Source organism: Cervus canadensis, chromosome 21, assembly GCF_019320065.1.
Source record: "Cervus canadensis isolate Bull #8, Minnesota chromosome 21, ASM1932006v1, whole genome shotgun sequence".
In the NCBI taxonomy this organism is placed as follows: domain Eukaryota; kingdom Metazoa; phylum Chordata; class Mammalia; order Artiodactyla; family Cervidae; genus Cervus; species Cervus canadensis.
In genome coordinates, this window is record NC_057406.1 from 11,511,636 (window position 1) to 11,535,289 (window position 23,654).

The 23,654-nt window shown below is 51.0% G+C and overlaps 1 protein-coding gene across 11 annotated transcripts in view; it reads right to left on the reverse strand.

Moving 5' to 3' along the window:
* Nucleotides 1-1,622: 1,622 nt before the first annotated feature.
* Nucleotides 1,623-23,654, reverse strand: part of ERC1 (ELKS/RAB6-interacting/CAST family member 1) — a 274,696-nt gene continuing 252,664 nt past the window's right edge. For all 11 annotated transcript variants that reach the window (XM_043441413.1, XM_043441404.1, XM_043441412.1 and 8 more), the window contains one exon: nt 1,623-6,532. In XM_043441413.1, coding sequence (XP_043297348.1) covers nt 6,395-6,532 — 138 coding nt within the window. In that variant the 3' untranslated portion in view covers nt 1,623-6,394. The remainder of the gene's footprint in view (nt 6,533-23,654) is intronic.

The window sequence follows — 23,654 nt, forward strand, 5'->3', positions numbered from 1 at the left end:
CCACAGACAGAGGCCGAGTGGCTACTCGTGTTCTCTTCTCTCCTGAAGTGTCAGGAGGATCCTAAAGCCGTGGCTCATCCTGACTCCGCACTGCAGCGACAATCCAAGGAGAGCTAGATGGAGCCCCCAGCTCCCACTCACTGCCCACCCACAGCTCTGGAGCGGGGACGGACACCACAGCTTCCCGCCAAAGTCCGAAAGGAGCCCTGAGGAATAAAGTCACAAGAAGAGGAAACTGGAGCCTGAGCTGACCCGGCAGGAGCCGCTGGCTTCAGCGACACTCACGGGCCGGTCTCCGTGTCCACGTCCTGCTGGGGGCTGCCTCCTGGTGCACCTGCTGGGTGGTCTTAGAGCAGCTGCAGACCTGAAGAATGCAGGTCTCCGCTCTCAAGCAGGAGAAACACAATTGCCCATTGTCCTCATTGTGGCCTGTGACCTGGAGAACGTAGCAGGGCTGAGGTCAAGGGCAGCCAAGGCTCTGGGCTGTGAATCCGGGGCCCTCTCCCACACTCCCCCAACACCTGGGAAAGCGTGTGGCTCTCAAGCCTGCTTCCTTGGAATGCTCCCTCAGGGTCTAACCAGCACCTAATCGTTTTCGAACCAGCCCAAGAGGCTCCAAATCATAGCAGTCATCTCCTAGTCCAGGGAAGAAACCAAGTTCACGGACGGAATTCTCCACTGCAAGATCTCCTCTCACGTATTCTCCTTACACCTCGTGGCCTCTGCGTCCCTCTTTCTGCATCTGAGCAGGAGACCATGGGGCAAATCAGCAAGCAACAAGGCAGGATGAATGGGAGACCCTGGGGACAGCGACCCGTGTCACCCAGCAGCTGTGTGGTGGACACATTGGCGCGTGGTGGCGATTTCATTTATGCAGCAAAACACACATCCTGCAGTGAGACTGTGCCCACCCCAGGCCTTCCCTGCTGGAGGGAGCGAGGCCGGGCAGAGCCGGGCATGGGCAGGGCTACAGGAGGGCGGTGTTTGGTCCATGTGCCAATGTCAGTGGGCTTCAGAACCTGTATGGAGAGGGAGGGAACGAGGCGAGCGGGCGGAGTCCCTTGTGCGGGAGACAAAGCAACAAAATGAAGCAGAAAAAACCAACTCTCACCAAAGTCCCCAGAAAAACTGGACATCAGGCTCAGAGCTGCCGACCTTCCCAGCAGATGGTCTTGGCAACCCCCTGTTCCCGACCCCCGTTCTGTCCATTTATGCAGCTCATGTGGTCCAGGGTATACATGCCACCACACATCCCAGGGTCGGGGGAGGGGGTGGCTCCAGCCATCTGAATCAGACCTGTGGGCACTGCTCTGAGAGTGAAGTGGGGACCCCAGCTCGGGCCTCGGTGTGCAAACCGTGACGCACAGTAAGGGGGGCGGCCAGCCTCGAGTCCAGGTGGATGTCCAGAGGGGCTCCCCCTTTTCAGAGAGCCACTGTCAGCCTGTCAGGGCCAGGGTGCTGTCCACTCCTCTGCCCTCCCGTGACCTGGGCACCCCTGCTTCCCAGGGACTCCTGGTGGGGCTGACTGCACGGGGACTGCCTGCTCTCCTGCCTTTCTAGCATCTGAGGACACATCCTACCTGGATGAGCAGACTGCATGAGGCTCAAAGAAAAACAGCACGCAATTTTTAAATAACTTTATAATTTCCTGATGGATTTAGTTTGTGAATAAAAAAGAAAAAAAAAATGAACAAAGTGTTTACAATAGTTATCAAGGCAAAGTTGACTCTAACACAGTTTCTCTGTAACGTCATGATCGTGTCAGCGACACTGCCAGGCCGGCGTGCAGTGGACGGCAGTGGTGGGCCCGCTCAGACACCACCCCCTCGGCCGCTACTGTCGCCAAAAGGACTCAAGCTGCAGGGTCAGTGTCCAGGGCCCCGGCTCCTCAGCAGGGGCGGCTCTCCCTCCTGAAGCCGAGCCGGGGGCGGGGGGGGGCGGGTGGGTGGGCAGGGGAACCCTAGGAAACCCCAGTCTACGACCCACACACCCGCTGGCCTCGAGCGCCTTGGGCTGCCCCTGGGGGCCCAGGGTGTGTGCAATACTGCTGAGTGTGGGGGGGGGAGGCAGCCCCACCAGGGCCGGGCTCTCTGGCTCAGTGGAGGTCACCTCCTTTCCTGGCCAGGCCATTGCTGGGGCCCACACGGGCAGCCTGGGGGGTCTCAAAAGCTTTCAGGGAAAGGCTGCAGGGACTGAAGCCAGAGGGGCTGGGCTCTGAGCCCGCCCCCCACCCAGACCGCAAACTCCAGACTGGCCGGGGCTTGGCCCATCCTGGATGGGCCCCGGAGAGTATAGCACCAAGTGGGCAGGAGGAGGCTCTGTGGCTGGTGCAGGGCTCAGGGACCAGCGCCAGGCTCAGGTGACCACACGGGACCCAGCACGCTGGGCGGGGGCCAGTGTCGGGGTGAGGGCAGCTACAGGGTCAAGGATCTGGGAGCCTCTGGCAGAGGCCCTGAGGGTGGAAAGGCAAGCTGGGCCCCAGGAGCCCCTCCTGAGCTCAGCGGGTGGTCGCCTGCCTGGACCTGGACCTGGTGTCTCCCCAGCGGCCGGCCCGGCTGCCACCTCAGCCACCTTATGGGGAGAGGGGCGGTGTCTGGCTGCCCCAGAGCTTGAATTCCTTTGTTAACATGATATTGGTTGGATTTTTTTTTTTTAAGAAACACAGCTCTTTAATTTTTCAGTTCTACAACTACTCTGTAATATCTTAATAATCTCAACAATGGACACAATGGAACCGCCCCGATTCTCTGAACCACACGGACAATATCGACAAGCAGAGAAACGAAAGAGGAGGTGGGGTGGGAGAGGAACCCACTCCCTGTAAATCAATCCCTAATCCACCACTCCCCCGGGGTCGGGAGGAGAAACACCTACGATGGGGGTCACAGCACTCGCCACACACGCTGGGAAAAACCAGGAGACACTTGGTTACAGTTTTGACACTAAAAAGTTTGGAAAGTTTTTGCTTAAAAAGCACAGGACAGCCATTTTGTTCAGAAGGATTTCCCGTTTTCTTCTTGCACAAATGTTAAATATTCCCTTAGTTTCCGGGGAGGAAACACCAGATTCCTCTCAAAACCTTTCTTTGATGGTTGCGCCCCTGCTGAGGGGTCAGGGATGGCAGTGGTGGGTGGGCCTCAGTCTGCATGGCTGACTGCCCCCCCTCTCCTCCCCCGACCCCCCCGCAGCCCTGCGCTCCGCCGCGGATGGAAGATGAGGCTGGGGTGGGGTTGGGGGCCCACACAGGGTCCATGGGGACTCAGGAAGAGCCATTTGAGCCCAAGTCCACCCTTGTTCTTTCCCCGCCCTGGGGCCTTTGCTCACATGGTGGAGTCCATGGGGGGGGGAGGGAAGGGCACGCGGGTTGGGTCAGCAGCAAATCCTGACCATCAGCAGTCACCGACACCTGGAGACGACTTCCTCTCCTCCTCTCGCTCCGGGGGGCGGGCGAGCTGCTGGAAAACCCAACAGACCTTTCTGGACACAAAGGGCGGGCCGAGCTGTCGCCGTCCACGCTGGAAACGCCTTGGGTCCCATCTGCTTCACTTGTGTTCCTAAGACGAAGTTAGGAAGAGCGAAGCTCTCAGGCCGCCTTCAGATGGTCAGGTACACGGTCAAGGTACAAGGTCAGAGCCGAGATGGAGTTGCAGAGCCCCACTCCCTTCTTCACACGTGAGAGCCCACCTGACGACTTTTCCATTTCAAACGGTGCCCACACCCTTGCAGACCTGCACCCAGACGCTTCATCACAAGCCCAGCAAGTGCCTGCAGCGGAGGGGCAGGACCCGGGAAGAGGAGACGGGCACTGCATGAAGCTTCTGCCCTGCGCCCCAGGTCGGGGCCACTCACTCTCCTCGCTGCCGCCCGTGACAACTGTTACCTGGGGACAGAGCTCAAATGCTCAGGGCAACAAGACGTGACGATGGGATGGAGGGTTTGGTGGGCATCCTAGGTGGCCTGCAGTGCGTCCCCAAGGTCACAGACCTTCGGGAGCAGCTTGTGACCTCATACAACCACGAAGCCAGGTAAGGTCAGGGGACACAAGGCTCGTGTGATAGGAACTGCGCCTTCAGCAAACGTTGGCTCAGTGAGAGACCTACACTCAGTAAGATGCTAAATGCTGGAGATTACATTCGCTTTGCCCTTGTGGTATAGGCAGGTCCTTGCTCACTATTAAACTTCAGGCAGAGTTGACCCTCATCCAGGACCAAACAGCCCCCAGAACCACTGAGGTGCGAGGAGGACCACCCAGGAGACAGAGGAGAGTCCTGCCTGGTTCAGGGACAGACAGATGGTGTCCGCCCAGAGTAACCCTACAGGTATCTACAGGCAGGCAGCAGGGACCGTATCTGACGGGGAAGGTGGACCTGGCGGACCACCAGAAGAGCCAGCTGGGCCGCTGCCCTGCATGGGGCCCCTCCTTTCTGCAGGCCAGGGAGGAGGTCCTTCTACCTTGGTTCTCCCACTGTGGCGGATAATGTAAGATTCCAGGACTCCGGCCCTAAAACACAGGGGCTTTCTACGTGATTTATGGGCAGTGCAATAAATAAATGGGGTTGAGGTAATTGACCACGAACAGCCACCACTTACTGTCTGAGCCCTGCGGCAGCCCCGCTCTGGCCAGCCCAGCTATCAGGAAGCATCTCACTAAGAAATTTATGAACAGAGTCCATTTAAACCTTCGATAAGGAGCACTCGACAACTTCTCACAGGGGGAAGCTGGTTTATGGAGCGGAGTGGGGGCTGCTGGAGATGTGACCATATAAGTTAATGGGACCGTCACGGACTGCTGGCGGGAAGATACGGGACTGACGACTGTGACGACCTGACAGGCAGCCTCGGATTCTCTGGGTGAGTAACTGGGGAAGGGGAAGGAGAAAACCCATTTAGCCCAGCAACTCTTTATCAGAAGATGTGAGCGTCTGCTGGGTGTCTGGCCGGAGAGGTGATCAAAGGGCGAGATTCGGGTTAAGTGGTCTGTTTCTCGGTGTCTGATGTTTATGACTGCCACCGTCTATGCTTGGGGAAGACGTCAGTACTCTCAACTGGATTTGCAACTTTGGGGTCGATTTTCTGATTTGCAACATGGAGCTGGCCAAGTTCATCGAGAAGCACGTGGATGTGCAGAGAAGACACCGTCCACCGTCATAGCCCTTTACACAGCATGCTCCTTCGGGGGAACAAACCCCCAAATTCTGAGTCATCAGATGGGATCCTATCCTACAGGCTAGTAACTGATGCAGCCTCCTGCCCCCCAAAACCCATAAATTCCATTATAATGAGAAACGCTGATTTGTGGAAGATTTTTCTGGAAAAGTTGCCCTCTATTAAGACTTAAGATTGGACCAGGTGCATCTCACAGAATCCTCGACCCTGCCCCTCCCAGAGACTGTCTTCACGGCTGGTGCCTGGCAGCCTCGTGCACACCACAGGCACTTCATAAACACGGTCTGAGCAGAAGGGAAGGAGTACATGTGTGATGAGCGACATCCATGTGCAGCAGAGGTCAGGATGAAGGCTGCAGGGGTGGGGAGGGGGTGCCCGAGCCTGGAGTGCAGGGTGGGGGTGGGGTGGGGGGAGGCAGAAGCACTCTTCAGGGGTGAGACGGAGACGTTCTGGGGAAGCCAGCCTGACCCAGAGGACTGGTCATATTCTACAGAAGCAGAGCTGTGGGCGTGGCCACACTGCCTTCTTCTCTTTCAGCAACGGATGTGATCCAATGCACCAAGCAAGAGGGACTCACCCAGAGGCTGAGGACAAGCATGAGGACCAGGAGGCAGGGAGGCCGGGTCCCCGAGCGCCCGCCCACAGGCCTGCCTAGATGCCCCTCGTGGACAGTCACCAGCATGGACAGGAGAGGAGAAGAGTTGGTCGGCTCGGTCCCTGGTCCCTCTCCCCCTTCTTTCTGTTAATACTCTTTTGGGGATTTCTTTTTTACCCTCTTAGGGGAAAGCACCTGTCCTGGTATCAGAACACGCAGCTCTTGGGTCCGCAGTGAGGCACCCCCCAGAAAGCTGAGCTCCGCAGCGTCCAGACTCCATCCTCGTGCCACGGACTGGGGGGTGGGTCTCTCCCCATGTCCCCATCAGGGCATAGCCGCCAGCGTCCACAGTGTCACTGCTGATGGCCGGAGGGCAGCTCTCCACGGAGGCTTGGCTGCTCGCCCGACTGGGACGGCAGGACAGTTAGTGTGGGGACGACACCCGAAGAAGGAAGCAGGTTAGAAGACAGACGAGAAACGGTGCTGGCGCCTCGCTGGAGGGACTAAGCGAGATGGGACGGGGTCTGTAGTGTGTCTGGTGCCAGAAGCCTAGGGCCCGGTTCCTTGCACGCCTCCTCTCCTGGCTCCTGGGTTCAGCGCTCGGGCTGCTGGGCTGGCCGCTTCCGCGAGGGGTCAGGATGACTCTTCCAGGGCGTTGACCACCTGCTCCAGGATGTCGGGGCAGTGATCCGCGATCTGCTGCAGGACGGCGTTGGCAAACTCCTGCAACTCGGTGTTGTCCCGCTCACCTTTCTCCTGCTCACTCTGAAGCTGAAAGGAGAGAGGGATTCAGGTGAAATAAATCAAGCCCGTTTGCACTGAGTTCAGAATTACCCTTCATCAACAAAGGAAGGATGCTGGCAAACACGTGGATGAGCCTGGAGGGCATCATGCTCAGTGAGATGAGCCAGACCGAGAAAGACAAACACTGCGTGGTATCACCTACACATGGAACCTGGAGGGAGAACGTCGAGTCAAATTCGAAAAGCAGAGAGAGGAACAGTGGCTGCCAGGGGCTGGAAGCATGAGAAACAGAAGCGGGCAGTAAAAAGGCACAAACTTTCAGTTCCGAGATGAATGAGGTCTGAGGTCTAATGTACAACCTGGTGACCACCATCAATGATTCTGTGTCACACACTGAAATCTGCTAGAAGAGCAGGGCTTAGGGGTTCTCATACAGAAAAGGAGGAAATCATGACATGATGTGTGTTAATAACTTGACCGAAAGGCTGAAGAAACCATTCACGATGTCTGCGTGCATCATACCATCGGGTGTACCCCTTAAAGATATTATAATTTTGTTGATTTTAGCTCAGTGAAGCTAAAAAAAAAAAGTGATGAAGAAGAGTCAGTTTCTATACGAAGTCTTCCTGTATCAGAATTAACAATCAGGAAAGTATGGGAGTATCGAATGTCTCCTCTTGAAGATGAAGGTTAGAGGCTGGCCCAAGGCCCCCAGAGGGTGACCTGCAGAGCTGGGATCCCACCCGGGTGCTCTCACTCCGGGTGTCCTCCCACTGGGCCACGCTGTCACACTCAGGCCCAGGAGGGGGCGGCGCGCATGCGTGATCAGACAGGGTCGTGCACACTGGTCCCTGCCTCAGGGAGGGCCCCACGCCCCGCCACAGGCTTCTCCGGCTCAGTGCACGAGACTCCCTACCTCAGGCCCACTGCCTGAGCCAAAGAGAAACTGAGCTTGTTTAGAAGTGTATCTCCTATTGTTTAAACACTCTCTGACATTCCTCCATGCACTGCACCAGTGTGTATGAGCGCCTACTCTGTGCTCGGTGCTGAAATGTGACTGACTTGGCCCTTGCCCTGGAGCCCTCCCAGGAGACGAGCAGGTACACAGATGACTATGACCCAGCCAAGAAAGGGCGGTGACTGAGGCCTGAACACGCGGCGGGGCAGATAGGAGGGTGCCCATGTCACCCCAGGGCGGGGAGTCCCGGATGTTCCTGAAGGCTGAACAGGAGTGCATCCGGGAGGTCAGAAACAGAAGTGGTCGAGCGGATAGAACAGGTACAGATGTGCAAAGCCATCGAGGGGTACAGGTCTAGGGACGGTGAGACACACCCCTCCCCCAGCAGCTGAGTATCAGGCAGGGGATGGAGTGCAGAATGGCAGAGGTGAGGCTGGAGGGACAGACTGGGGCCAAGCAGCGTACACAGAGCTAAGGGTTCAGGTTTCATCTGGTGAGAACCACAAGGGTGACAGCGGCAACTGGAAGCCCAAGAGCTTTAAGACAGCACAGTGATGTGATCGGTGTCGTGTTCTCAGAAGACAGTATGAAGTTCAAGCAGGTCACATGTGTGGACGGAACAGCATGTCCAGGGAGGTCATTGTCACGAGCCCAGGGGAGAATGGAGGAGGAATACAGGCTGGGTGGGTGGGAACAAAGACGGGCAGGTGGGTGGGAGAATTTCCTAAGGCTGGACTGGTGGGAGGTGGGGTTACACGAGAGAGGACAGAGAACAAGGCAGATGAGCCTGAAAATACAGGAGGCAGAGCAAGTTTTAGGGAAGGAAGGAAACTGAAAATTGAGTTTAAAGTGTGGTTAAACACACAGACTTTGGAGTGAGGCTGGCTGGGACTCAAGCTCCGCTCTGCCAATGGCTGGTCTGCGTGACCCGGACCCCTTGGAGCCTCAGTTTCCTCGTCTGTAAAAAGGAGCAATGAAAAAAAAAAAAAGGAGCAATGATATTACAGGGTGGTTTTAATGCCTTAATATTTGTATAAAGTACAGCACAATGTCTGACACACAGAAAGTACTTGGGAAATGTTAGATGTTGTTATCAAAACTGTTACTGCTGTTTTTTATGAAGCAGATAAGATAACCCAGAAAGAGCATGTGTATTAAAATGCAAAAAGAAGCAAAGTTTCAGTTACACTGTTGACAGAATCTAGATGCTCTGAGCCAAGAAGGAGCAGGCTTTTTCAAATATATCAAAGAGCCGGGGACAGATTCAGAGCTGGTGATGTTCTGTCAAATGCTGAAAAAAGACCAGGACGTCTGGTCCCAAGTGTCTGGCAAGGGCCAGGTTTAGACCGGGCGAAGTCGGGTGTCTCCCGAGCTCTGGCTGTGTCACGTAACTGCGAGTTTCCTAAACGGGGAAAGCAAGGGGTCGGGTGCCTTGTGAACACAGCAGCCTGGGCAAGAGCCCTGGGCTGCGATGCTTAGCTCTCTCCCATCACGCAGGGTGAGAGAGGAGGTTATGAGGTTGTGCTGCTGCTTCAGCTTATCTTGGGCTGGGGATAGATAAATGCTCTTTATCTTATTCTTTGTGGGCTGTGATGACTGACTGTGTGTCCCCCCTCAGATCCTTATGTTGAAATTCTCATCTCATCGCAGCGATGGTCTGAGGTGGGGGCCTTCTGGAGATGCTTGGACGTGAGGGTGGAGCCCTCGTGAATGAGGAGAGCTCAGAGACCGGTCTCCCTCCCACTCGTGAGGACCTGAGGAGAAGCGGGCCATCTGTAGCTTGGAGCAGAGCCCCAGGTAGAACCAGCCTGTGTGCCAGGATCCTGGACCTGCAGCCTCCAGAATGTTGGGGAACAAACTGTTGCTGATAAGCCACCCCCAGCTTATGGCACTTTGTTATAGCAGCCTGACTAACATAGCGAGCAGTGCTTTTAAAGAAAGCTATGAAAGGGAAAAAAAGGGGGAGGATTTGGCTAGTCGAACATTTAAAACATTTGTATGGAGACAGAAAAGATGTAAGTAAAAATACAAATTTTTGCTCGGGAAACATTTAGAATAAATAAAACAAAACAAAGGATTGCTATCAATATATTAGGAAAGTGATAACAATACTCCTAATAATCTAATAGAAAAAATGGGCAGAGGATATGAACCAAAAACTCACAGAAGGAATGTAAATGGTTAATAAGCACATTAAATGAGTCAGCTGTCATTAATAATTAAAGAATAACAAATTAAGCAAGATAGGGTTTTGTTTCTTCCCCTCTCCCATCATATTGGCAACAAAAGCTTCAAAGATTGTTAACAATCAGTTGTTGGTAAAGACCTGAGGAAGTGGGCCCTCATATATACCACTGATGAGAATATAGACTGGGGAGCACTCTGGTCTCTTCAACCAAATTTAATTGCACGCATACTTTATCTAAATAATTCCACTTTCTAGAGTATATTCTAGAGAAAATACCAGTAAGAAATTCAAGAAGGTATGCACAGGTATGTTTACCGAGGCAATTTGTAAGAATGAAACTTTTTTTTTACCGACCTCAGTGTCAAACAAGAGGTGAGAGAGGTCTGTATGTTTGGGCTTATGTATAGAAAAATGTATGGACAAAGAAACACAGAACTGTGAAGAGTGGTTAGTCTGAGTGGATGGAATGATTTGTATTTTACTCTGTATACTTCTGTACTGTTTAATACCCATAAGCACTGTCGATTTTACTAAAAGAAATACGAATAAAAATATGTAATATAAATATTCAAAGCCACATGTATTTTTCAAATGTGTAACTGTTATATATTCTAAGACTAAGAGAAGAAACCAACAGAAATGTATAAAACATTCATTAAAAAAGTACTGATTGATTCGCCCATGAAAAGGAATGGAATTCTGATCCAGGCTACCACACGAACCCTGAAAACACTATGCAGAGTGAAAGAAGCCAGTCATAGAAGGCCGCATTCTAGACGGTTCCATTTTTAGGAAATGTCCAGACAAGGCAAACTCAGTGAGGGGGCGGCCAGTGCTGCCCAGGGCGAGGGCGGGATGGGGTGGTGGGAGGGCCTGAGGACTGATGAACACGTTGAAAGCTGGCTGTGGTGATGGCCACACAACTCTTGAGAATCATGCCTTTTAAATGAGTGGATTGCATGATGTGTGAATTCTGTCTCAATGAAACTGTAAGGACACAGAGTCCTGCTTGCAAAGTGCTGCAGAGCAAATGCCCGCTGCGAGGGAGAAAGTGCTACGGCTTCAGCCAGGGTGGAAAAGAGGAGAAGAGGGGAGAGTCCCTTGAGAAGGTGGAGGGAGATGTTCAAAGACAGAGAAGGCTCGTTCCAGACAGAACACCAGCAAGAGCGAAGGAGGCGCGGCGCAGGAGGAGATGCGCTCCGCTGGGCCCCGGGGTTTGGGGACATGGAAACTACTAGGTCTTGGCAGAAGTAACGCAGGTCTCCCTAGGCTGACCGGGCATGGGCACTGCCCCCAGGACCCCCCAGACCTCTCCACGCTCTCTGTGATGCCCACTGAGGGCTCTGGCCTTCACTGTGGGCACCTCATTGTCGGAACAGTGGGGACAGACTGGAGCGAGCTGAGAGGGCGATGCAGGTGCGACTGAGATGCAGGGTGAGAGGACACGTGATCGTGACCCGCCATCATCAGGGCTGGAAGCGGAGGGGGGAGGGGTAACAGAACTGGAGGAGGACCAGAGAGAGTCAGGAGTGATGGAAGAGATCAGGGGGAAAACCAGAGGTCAGCCACAAAGGCTACGCTTTCCCAACATCTAATGAATGGTCTGCCTGGGGAAAGGTGCTCAGACACAGAGGGGTGAGAATACAGGAGGCAGTGCTCCTTCACCGGCAGGTCCCTCTCCGTCTCCGGGGATCGAGGCTGGCTTGCACCTGATCTGAAGCAGCACCACGCGTCGGCACAGCGGGGCAGAGAGAGATTCCACTGGCACGCGATCCATTACACGCTAGTTATTTCCTGTCTTGAAAAAAAATCTCAAAGATCGACCTTTCCTGTGAAATGGCAACTGCTTCTCAAATGAGGATTTCTGTTTTGACTCTGAAATGCAAAGCTTTAGTCATCTGAGGTCCGAAGAGTGCTGAGTGTTGGGAAAAGTGTCGTTAAAACTTCAGACCACTTAGGGAAGAAAGGCAACGTGAAGAAACCAAACGAAGACTTGAGACAGCTGTGCTCTTGAAGCACAGGTGTGAGAACAAACCTTGAGGGGGATTAGTACCTCGTTATTTAACAGTATTTCATTAGCATGCACAGCACATGCAAAAAAGGGAAAAAAAAGGCAGTTTCTGTGTGGTTTCAGCATATAGTAGACACCGTGGACGAATCAGAGAAGATGTGTTCTGGCTTCCGAAACTGAACTTACCATCTTGTCTCTCCATCCTTTGCCTCCTCCCCAAAGAAAAGTCCCTTAGTCTTAGCTCAGAGAAGGATTTCCCAAAACATACAGACATGCAATATTGGGGATTTAATGAAAAAGCTTATTCCAACCTAGCTGCAATGCTCCTCTGTCCCTCTTCCCTTCCTTGTTAAAGTGACAAATCCCAATTTAGTGGATATAAACTCAGCCGAGTAAGCCAACAACATCTACCATTTCCTACTCTCTTCTTTCTAATACTGGCAGGCCAGTTCTATCCTCACAAGTACTACAGTGAAAAAACACTACCGTCTTGTTTATTTTCTTAAAAATACCATAATCATATGCAGTATGTAGGTTCACAGAATATCCCTCTCTAGGTCCAGAGATGCAATTTTCTGGGTATGTGCTGAGAGCTTTGCATCTAAAGACAGACAACAACAACCCTAAGAATATTTCCAAATACATTTAAAAAACAAACGTGTTCCCATGAATCCCATAAGCTCCTGTAACAGCAGCATCAAATCCCATACCTCAGCATCTCTGCTTTCTCCATAAATAAACACCTAACATGAAATCTTCCCCAAGCGCCTTGGGCCTCTTCCTACTTAACCTTAAGAGACCTAAGATACTCTGGAGGAAGGGAATCTTGGAGTAAGAGGTGTACAGCCATCTGCCTCTAGTAGAGAAGATATAAAATAGGGTTGGCTAAAAGAAATGGGGGGGATTTCTCTGGTCCAGTGGCTAAGACTCTCCGCTCCCAATGCAGGGGGCCCGGGTTACATCCCTGGTCAGGGAACTAGATCCCACGTGCCTCAACTAACAAAGACCTGGTGCAGCCAAATAAATAGCTTTTAAAAATTAAAAAAAAAAAAGAAAAAAGAAAGAAAGAAACAGGGACTTGGAAATGTGGCTGAGGATGACTGGAAGGGTGGCATCCTGCATGTGGGTGCTACTGGTGTCCATGGCGAAGGACAGACCGCTCAGGGGGCTGGCAGCTGTGAGCCTGCGGTTGTTCAGTTGCTCAGTCCTATCTGACTCTCTGACCACATGGACTGCAGCCCGCCAGGCTTCCCCGTCCTTCATCTTCTGGAGTTTGCTCAAACTCATGTCCATTGAATCACTGACGCCATCCAGCCATCTCATCCTCTGTCGTCCCCTTCTCCTCCTGCCTTCAATCTTTCCCAGCATCAGGGTCTTTTCCAATGAATCGGCTCTTTGAATCAGGTAGCCAAAGTATTAGAGCTTCAGCATCAGTCCTTACAATGAATATTCAGGGTTGATTTCCTTTAGGATTGACTGGTTAGATCCCCTGGAGAAGGAAATGGCAACCCACTCCAGTACTCTTGCCTAGAAAATTCCATGGATGGAGGAGCCTGGTGGGCTACAGTCCATGGGGTCACAAAGAATTGGACATGACTGAGCAACTTGTTGTTGATTTGATCTCCGTGCTGTCCAAGGGACTCTCAAGAGTCTTCTCCAGTAACAGTTTGAAAGCATCAATTCTTCGGTGCTCGGCCTTCTTTATGGTCCAACACTCACATCCGTATGTGACTACTGGAAAAACTATAGCTTTGACTATATGGACCTCTGTTGGCAAGGAGATGGGAGCCTGAGGAACTCATTACTAAGGTAACACAGACGTGACACATCCGATCTCAAAACAACCCCATGATGCTCCTATTCCTCCTCCTCCAGGTCACCTGGAGCCATTTCCCACGGCCCTGGCCCATCAACTAACTCTGTTCCCAACCTCTCCCCTCCCCGGCCTCTGACCACGGCCTCCGGGGGCTCTTTCACCCCAAGCTTTCTGAACCTGCCTCTGTCATGTGCATGTGTGCTAAGTTGTTTTCCTTTCATTCACCATCAAATATCTAAAATAACGCTACATTTCCTACCTCTGTTTCCCATTTTCCTCCTTAACATCTAAGAATTTAGCTTTTTGTCATTTCACCAAAATTGCTCTCTCAAAAGTTGACCAAACGAAGACCTGTGTGCTGAAAAGCCACACGGCACTGTGTGCAGAAGGACCACATACCTTAAATGGAGATACGACACAATCCCAGATGGGAAGGCTCAACATTCTAAGGGTGTTAATTCTGCCCAAACCACCTGCCAATACAGTGCACTCGGATCACAGCTGCGGCAGGTGTGTGTGTGTGAGTGCGTGTGACTCACACGCTGATTCAGGGCACGAGAGGAAACGTAAAGAGCTCGGAGGAGCAGAACGACCATGGAGAAACAGTGCTACAAAATAGTTCTTCACATGATTCAATATTCCTCTAGAACCCAGATTTTAAAAGGGCTGCATTGTAATCCTTTTTACGGATGTATTATAATTTATTTCACTAATTCAATTATTAGAAATGTAGTCTGTAGTTTTCACTATTAATATTAGTGTGTTGAAATTTTCTAAACATAAATCTGTGCGAATCTATGGCTGTCTTCTTAGAACCCTGCATCAAAGGGTATACACCTTCTTAAAGCTCTGGACATGTCACCAAACTGTTCAGAACAGCAGCACTAACTTTTAGTCAACAAATAAGGGTGACCATTTCCCATCCTTCTGGTCCTCTGGGGTCACACCCACCTCCCCCACAACCTTGCCAGTGCGACAGGGCTGTTTTCATTCACAGTTCTGTGTAGTGAAGCTAAAAACAGAGGCGAAGTATTTAAAAATATGTTTATAAGGCCATTTCCTCTTTTGAGGAATTCCTGTGAACGCCCTTTTCAGGCCACGTTTCTTTTGGTTTAGTTTCTCCCTCTCTGATCTCCTGGTCACAAACCTGACACTGGCTCTTGGATCTTAGCATCTTCTGCTTATTGCAATAGCTTCACAACCATCTCTGGAGAAGGAAATGGCAACCCACTCCAGTATTCTTGCCTAGAGAATCCCATGGACACAGCAGCCTGGTGGGCTATGGTCCATAGGGTTGCAAAGAACTGGACACAACTGAAGTGACTGAGCATACAGAACCATCTCAACCCTTTCTAAGATGGGTTGGGTTAAGTTTGCTCCTCCTCTTCCAAGATCTTACATGATTTCCTTCTTATAAACAGAGTCCAGTCCCTCTGGTACGGTGGCCACCATCCGTCCCGTCCTACTTTCCCAGTTTCGTCTCCCAGTATATCCGGGTCATCCTCTGTGTTTTCGCTCTGATGCGGTTCCCTCACCCTGGGACATGGACCATCTTACCTCCAACACCCCTGCTTCCCATCTAACTTATCCTTCGTCAATGGAGACGCCCCGTGTCAGAAGTGAACACTGCTGTTGAAGTATTCATTTTGTCTCCTGTCTGAGGAGTTGGCTACATGTTTAATTCCCCAATGCTTTGGCAAGTTCCTCAATGAATTCTTTTTTACATACCAAGGCTGCCGAGCAAAGCGGCCTGCACAGAGCAGACAATTGAAAAACAACTGGAGGAGGAACTGAAGGAACAGATGCTAATGTCGGGGGAGGGGGAACACCCGCAACTTTTCCAAGAGCTCTTAAAGATAAACTTGAAGCATCTCCAAGTCAAGACTGTCTGATGGCAAAGGCCTTGTAGCAGGACGTGTCAACCGATCACTGAGACACCCACGCTGTTAAAGTTCTCAAAAGATGGACCGTGGGACCAGTACAGGATACCAAGCTGGCCTCTGGCACGAATTTTCTGGCTTTGTCTGCTGAATGTTATGATAATGTATTCTGTTCTTAGTAGCTATTCCAGCCCTCGTTGAATTCATAGTAGTAATATGATTTCTAGAGGGACTCGGGCCAAGAATCACAAATGCAACAGCAACTCAATCTGGATTCTCAAAGCAACACGCACGGGATGGAGCAGGGAAGGGCAGGGAGAAGATGCCCCACAACCCACAAAAACACGTCACGACAGGCTGGCTGTGAGGGAGACCGTGCGGGCTCCGAAGCTGCCTTCCATGTCAGAGAGCAGAGCTGATGGGGGGGAGACGGATCAGGACCCTGTGGGTGGGATGCAGAGGCAGAGGGGCAGCGGAGGACAGGCTGGAGGCCCTGGAAGCAGCCCAGAACCTCCACCGCCCAGCATGGGTCAGGGAGTCAGGGCGGGGACGGCTTCTCTCCACAGCCCAGTCAAGGCCAAGGGAGAGCTAACAGAGACCCACGAAACAGGACGGTCTTAAATGAGAGGAAAAACCTTATTTCAAGGCAAATAGCCCTGTGTTTGCAGACACAGGATAGGGGAGAGAGAAGAGGGTGGAGGGGTGGGTATAAAGGCAGAAGGGATGGTTATAAGAGAAGTGACTGGACAAATACTGCTGTCCCTGGCAGTGACTCAGATTCATTCGTGTTTGTAGCTGGGTTGGTGGTGGACGGGAAAATCACACAGAGATGCTTGGTTTGGTTTTAGCAGACAGGAATCTGAACTTGAGGTTTCTAACAGCGAGGTCCCAGGATGCAGAGGCAGTGAGGTTTGAGCTGTCAATGGACATGATGACTGGAGCCTTGTAGAGGTGATGGTCTTCTATCGGAGTGGTCCTCTATCCTGGTCAGATCTAGGCTATAGCGCCCAGTCCCAATTCGCAAGCTGTTTAAGCTACACTGACCCAGGAGACATGAAGACATGAAACAATCCAAGTTTGGATTTTTGAACAACTAGAATAAACTGCTATGTATTCTGCCATAATTATTTGCTGCTGCTGTTGTTTAGTCACTAAGTCATGTCCGACTCTTTGCGACCCCATGGACTGCAGCCTGCCAGGCTCCTCTGTCCATGGGATTTTCCAGGCAAGAATACTGGAGTGGGTTGCCACTTCCTTCTCCAGTGGATCTTCCTGGTCCACGGATTGAACCCAAGTCTCCTGCATTGGCAGGCGGGTTCTTTACCATCTGGGCCATCAGGGACACCCAATTATCTGCTGAATGAAACATGAAGCTTACGTGGTCAGAGGGACCTGACAGCATAGTGCACAATTCATGTCCAGGCAGTAAATACTTCATTTACTTTTCCACAGGAGTTTGGTCACCTTTGTGCTTTGTGGCATCCCCCTGGCATTTGCTAACAGGGAAAATGGAAGGTGACCTTGAAGGACGTGCCTACAGTCACTTCCCATGGATTACAGTAAACTGCGAAGCCCTCTCTTCCTTCTCTCTCAAGCCTGAGCGTGCGGCTTGAACCTTCCGGGTTCCTTCCCAAGGTCTCCCTAACCCCAGCTGCTGGCCACCCTGCCCTGGACTCTGCAAACTGACTGGCCATGCTGGTGGCTGGGACGTTGCTGCTGGGCCTTCTCCTCGCCCTTCCCTGACTCGCAATAAACCCTCTGCCCGGCAACGCTGGGTCTGTCTTCCTGAGGAGGAGAGGCTGCTGCTGCTTAGGCCAGAAGTGAACAGGGTGTCATGGCTCCTCCAGAATGAATCTGGCAAGAGTCCGCTCACTCCACCATCAGGATCCATCACCGTTGGTTGCCCAGTGATAACACATGACTGCACGGTGACCTTCTTGAGGTGCGCCTGGGGACTTAAAGGACTGTCCTCCTCTTCTTCCCTCATGTCAGGTGACAAGGAGGGAGCAAAGCCCAGCCCTGAAACCTCTTGAAGCATGAATATCACAAATGCCATCTCAGGACTGTCAAGAGCACATTAAGTTAAGCCCTGCATAGGGGAGGTGCTCCCTACACAGTCTCTGGATGAACACTTGCCATGTGCCCTGGGGGAGGAGCTAGGCTTTTCAATGGTTAAAAACTGAGCAAAGATAAAAACAAACCAAAGGCGTCTTTGCTGCCCAGCATTGAAAACCCTGTGGCAACTTTGCAGCCTGAAGAGAATAAAGCACATCAGGTTTGTGGTGACCCTGTATCTGTACAGAGCACACAGTTTAGTTTTCTACACTAACCCCCTCCCCGACAAAACATCCAATGGTGGACCCACCAGACCTAAAAGCAGGCCGATTCCAAAACTGAGACTCATACGCCTGGAAGGGAGCTAACAGGACTCGCAGTTCAGTTCTCTAACCTTCAGGGAAGGTGCGCGAGGCCCGAGGAGGCTGAGTGGCCAATGTCGTGTAGACTGACGGAGCCTGAGTCCCAGGAAACCCAGGGCTCGTCCTCCATGTCCTGGCAGCCAGCAGCCAGGGGGTCAAACTCTGCTGTCTTCAAACACAAGTGCTCCGGAGAGAAACAGAGGGCCTGTCCCCACCTCAGAGGCCAGTTTCACAGGACATCTGGTCTTGCCCGCTAAACACCCAGTGCCTCAGAGCCCCCATGTCACTCACGGCCGCTTATCGTCTTCTGAAGGCTACAGTCAGTCGTCGTTCTTTGAGAGTCAACAACTTGGAGTCAAACAACCCATGTGAACTGGGGTCAATGGACGTACGGGACTGAAACACAGCTGCTGACACCTGTTCCTCCAAAGTAAGCTCCCTGGGGACAGCAGGGGCTGGACCCAGGCACGGACAGTGATGGGACAGCCCGGGTTTAGACAGTCATCCGCCATAAACCACCACCAACTCCTGCTTCCTGATAATTCTCTGCTGGACTTGCAGATGTCACTAACGTACTAATGTCTTCATCTCCAGCCTACTTAAGTCTGGACACTTCTAAAGTATTTCCTGCCTGAAGTATTCACCTCTGACTGAGATAATCTGGATTCTTCTATGTGATATCTGACCTCCCAGGTTACTCTCTTTCCTGAGAGATTCCATCCTGACACAGGTGGTCCACTTTCTCTGAACGAGCTGGGGAAGGGAGTGAACAGAGAAATAGATGGAAGACATGCTGATGAAAGATGGAAGTGGGAACGGACACCCCTCCACACACAGCGGGGCATTAATGTCCATCTGACTGGCTCCCAAGATACTGAATTTTAAGAGTCAGGAGAAGGTGGAATCCTCTCATGTAAAAATGTCCCAGAACACCAAAGACTGATGTATCGTCCTGTTCAAAAAACAAGCCAGTTGTGACTACAGTTGTTAACACTGTCTTGTGTAACTGAAATTGCTAAGAACATAGAACTTTAAAAAAGGGAGGTAATGAGAGGTGATAAATGTGCTCATTAACTTGATGAGGGGAACACTTTCACAAAGTCAGCAATCACCACCCTGCCCACTTGAAACATCTTACAATTTTATCTGTCAACTGTCTCCCTGTGAATCTGAAAAAACAAGCCAGGTACCCAATGGGTGGGGCGTTCAGATGCAGCGCATCCTTAGGCAGAGACGGACCTTGGCCTGTGCCAGGCCTCCCTGTCCCCACTTGCTGGCACAGCGCTGGGAGCTTGAGAACGTGTGGAAGCGTTTTTCCTTTGTAAGTCTTAGGGCACAGATTTTGTTAAAACACATTTTCTATAATATGTCAATGTTATTGCCTGTTTCTCCATGCTTCTTGTATACCTTCGAAGACAATACTATCCAACACTGATATCTATGGTTCTTCAGCACCATAGAATGTGAGCATTGTACAGCTCTAGGAATTAATTTTATACTTTGTTATGCAATCTTTTAGTGCTGTAATATTTATAACATTGGACTCAGTTCCAAAATGGATAAAATATATGTATGCCATGACCCATTCTTTAAAAACGTTTCCTCATTCTGAAAGGAGTTTATGCAGCACCCCAAACACTACAGTGTGGAAGTTTAAGCAGGATTCTTGCCCGGCAGAATCTCAATGGGTAACATGTCACACCATCTCCTACAAGACTGTTAACTAACGTGAGCAGAGACATTTATGCTGAGAGCCGGCTTTGCCTACGGAGGAGAACGTCTCTCTCTGCCACAGGGGTCGAAGGGCAGCAGCTGGGAACCACAGACACGGCCGGCCAGTCCAGCGGGTTTGGTTTGGCTCTCAGAATTGAGCATGTCAGAGGGGGAGGATCAGAAACAGATAACAAACCACCCAGACAACTAGTGAGACCTCTAACGCTGAAGCCTTCGGGACGGCAAGAGCAAGGCTCTGCCGTGGCTGAGGTTTAAGTGCTAAACCAGCACACGGCTCACCCTCGCCCACGAGTCCCTGGCCAAGCAGGAGAGAGGGCCGTGGCCCTGGCGGCAGTGGCGTGTGGTCAGGGCACTCTCTCCATCCAGCACGTGGCCCCCACTCCAGGGCTTTGTGACAGGGAGGGAGGAGGGCCAGGCTCCCTCCCTTGCTTGATTTTGCCTTCTTAGTACCCACTCGACACCTCCCCTGGGTGGTCTCCTGGCTCCCTGGTGAGACGACAGAATGACCTTTTACAAGCTCCTGGCCCAGCAATTCAGAGGGGCTACAGAAGGGGCTCCAGTACTGACCAAAGTTCTGGGGTCACGTGGGCTGCTGGGGGACCTCGGGGACCCACGACCATTGTGGAGAGGACCACGCACAGTGGTGGAGGGCAGGCACAACGCGATAATACAGCAGCTGTACTGATGCAGAGAGGGCTGCAGCGGGCCAGACAGTCATTCATTTGGGATTGTTAAAGGGAAGTGTGTGTGATGTGATTTGAAAGCTCTTGGGAAACGTTGGGTTTGAAAGGAAAACGTTCCCACAGCCACTAGAGCTCAAGATGGGAGACCCCAGGGACCCTCCAGTCCAGTCTGGCTCAGTGGATGCTCAAGGGTCAGCACACGGGGAGTCCAGGTCCCCGAAAACGTGGGTGAAGCCACACTTTATGCCCTGATGTCTGTGAAGCAGCTTTAGGGAAAGGCTCAGCTACTAAGTTCTGTTCAGAACACTCTGCACCGATGTCACCAGCAGATCCTGCAGCCTCTGGGGAGGATGCCATAATCAATGAATGTGAGCAGGGCTCTCCAGCACCCCCTTCTCCAACAGGCAGGCCCCGGGATTCATGTGGAGGGCCATTTCCAGAGTCGGTCTGGAAGCTAGTTGTTCGAAGGCCTGAAACAATCACCTAAGGGGCAATTAGGGCCCCAGGAGCCCCCTGGGCTACTGTTGTTCACTCAGTTGTGTCTGGCTCTTTGTGACTCCATGGACTGCAGCATGCCAGACTTCCTGTCCATCACCAGCTCCTGGAGTTTGCCCAAACTCATGGCCATTGAGTCAGTGATGCCATTCAACCATCTCATCCTCTGTTGCACCCTTCTCCTCCTGCCCTCAGTCTTTCTCAACATCAGGGCCATTCTAAACACTCAACACAGTGAGCAAGAGTTCTGTGTCCTCATGGACACTTGGTGAATTTTAGCCACCTTTGTGGGACTGCTGTGGTATTTCCTTGTGGCTTTCGCTTGCATGTGGGCACTCTGTTCATGTGCTAGGTTTGTGTATTTTCTGTTGTGAAGTGTCGGTTGATGTCTTCTGCCCATTCAAAAGCTATGCTGTTTTGTCTTTTTGTTCCCGATTTTAAAAATATCTCCTTGATTGAAGTCCTTAGTTTGATATATATACTGTGAAAATTTCCTCCCAATATTCTGATGAACAGAAATTTTAAGTTTTGATGAAGTACAACCTTTCATTTTCTCCTTTCATGTTTATTGTTTTATGTCTCTCTCTATGTCTGCTGAACTGGGGGTAATCTCAGCATTTTGCTAATATCTAGAACTTAGACGCATTTCTTTAGTAAGGCTTGAAAACAACCACCCATTGCTAATCCTTGGTTTGTGTGTTTAGTCGCTCAGTCTTATCTGACTCTGCGACCCCATGTACTGCAGCTCGCCAGGTTCCTCTGTCCATGGGATTCTCCAGGCAAGAATATTGGAGTGGGTTGCCATTTCCTTCTCCAGGGGATCTTCCTGACCCAGGGATAGAAACCAGGGCTCTTGCATTGACAGGTGGATTCTTTACCACTGAGCCACCTGGGAAGTCTTGGTTTACAAACGCTCAATTTTAGAACCCAAAACACTGACTTCACCTAAAATTCCAGGGCTACTAAGGTTTTAAAAACAAAAAGTGCCCTTTAAAAAATATTCACTCATTCAGCATGTAGGTAACACATGTCTGCTGGCAGGATGAGATGATCTGTATCAATCAGGCACAGTGCTGACAGGTATGCCAGGGCTGGGGAGGACCACAGAGTGTCTGGGGCTCAATCGTAGTTTCTAAATCTCTCTGAAAGGAAATTCTATTAACACACTTCTTTGCAATTTGTCCCAGGGTCACAATTCTACATTCAGATTCTTTTTTATGTCTAACTGAAATATTTATAATTGAATATACCCTCATCTTGGAGAAGGAAATGGTAACCCACTCCAGTATTCTTGTCTGGAGAACCCCATGGACAGAGGAGTCTGGAGGGCTACAGTCCATGAGGTCACAAAGAGCTGGACACAACTGAAGTGACTTAGCATGCACGCATACTCTCATCTTCTGTCCTCAGGAGAAAATGAAAAGAGAAACACAGGCTTCCTCACCATTGAGACAAAAACCTCCATCCGGTAACTGAGCTCCATGCTTTTTCTTTTAAATTTTTCTACGTAATGCACCCTTTAAAAATGTTTATTTTTTAATACTCCAATCTTCTTCATCTTCTTCAAGTCTTTTACCAAGTTTTTTTCTTTTGGTGAAGTCTGGGCTAGGAGGTCACATTCGAATACAGCCCTAAACGGAGGGGTTAGTGTACATCCCTTTTACACTTGAATAACCGACAACCAGGGTTGGAAAAGAGCCAGGAACTAATCTGACTGCGATCACCTCCTGGTGCTGGTCCCTTGCACAACCTTCTCCTCCAGGGAAGAAGTTATCCCACACGTGCTGTCCAGTCTTCCTGTGGACAGACCTGTATGTTCTTTCTGCCGAAGTCTGCCTTCTCATGATGTCTACTCACGGGTGTGGGGTAAACAGGCTGTCTATAGGGAGTTCATCTCCTCACCTGTCATCGACTGTATGGGGCTTCCCTGGCAGCTCAGTGGTAAAGAATCCGCCTGCCAAAGCAGGAGACCCGGGTTTGATCCCTGGGTCAGGAAGATCCCCTGGAGAAGGAAATGACAACCCACTCCAGTATTCTTCCCTGGGAAATCCCATAGATTGAGCAGCCTGGTGGGCTACAGTCCATGGGGTTGAAAACAATTGGACACAACTTAGCGACTAAAAAACAACAACAAACTTTGATACATCACTGTTCCTGCTTTGAGATGCCCTATCTCTGCAAGATTTTGAAGTAAAGTTTCTAAAATTAACTAGCCATGTGCTCTGTTTTCAGTGGGCTTCCAGTGGTATTTTAACTACATAGTTACTAATATCAAAAGAACCTATCAGAAATTAAATTTAAATCTGTCCTGTAGAATTTTCCCTCTTTCAAGAAGAAAGTAAAATTTCCATGGTAACACCTTAAATTTGAGAGGGAGGCCTTGCCTTTTCCATCACACCAATCAGGTGGGTGGCTGACAGGCCCTTAAATGTGCTTGGTCTTAGGTAACGTCCACAGCTGGGAGTCAGTCCCACCGTGACCCCACAGCATACTTAGCGACCACCGCTGCTGTGTCATCGCTGCCCGCAACCCTGAACCACAGAAGTGTCCTATTTGACACAGCCTCCCCTCGCGCATTACCGGTGAACAAACAGGATGCACTCAGCTGGGAGACAAAGCACGGCTGCAACCCTCTGGGGCCGAGGCGCGGCCGACTGACAACACGACCACCGTCTACGAGGGGCTGGACACCATGACCCCTGCTCTGCAGCCAGGAGCGAAAGCAGCTGAAGATAAACATGCGAACACTACTCCAGTTCTTTTTCTATTTTTATTTCTCAGTGTTGATTCAACTTTTCTTTCCTTCACTTTCCACGGCTGCTCTCTACCTCTGTCCTCATCCTGTTTTCTCCTTGGTTCTTTTATTCATGGTTTTTGTCTCTGGACTAGCCGTCTCATTTCTCTACTGAACTCAAAAAATCATAACATGGAAAAAAGAGAACTGATGGATTTTACGGGCAACACTAA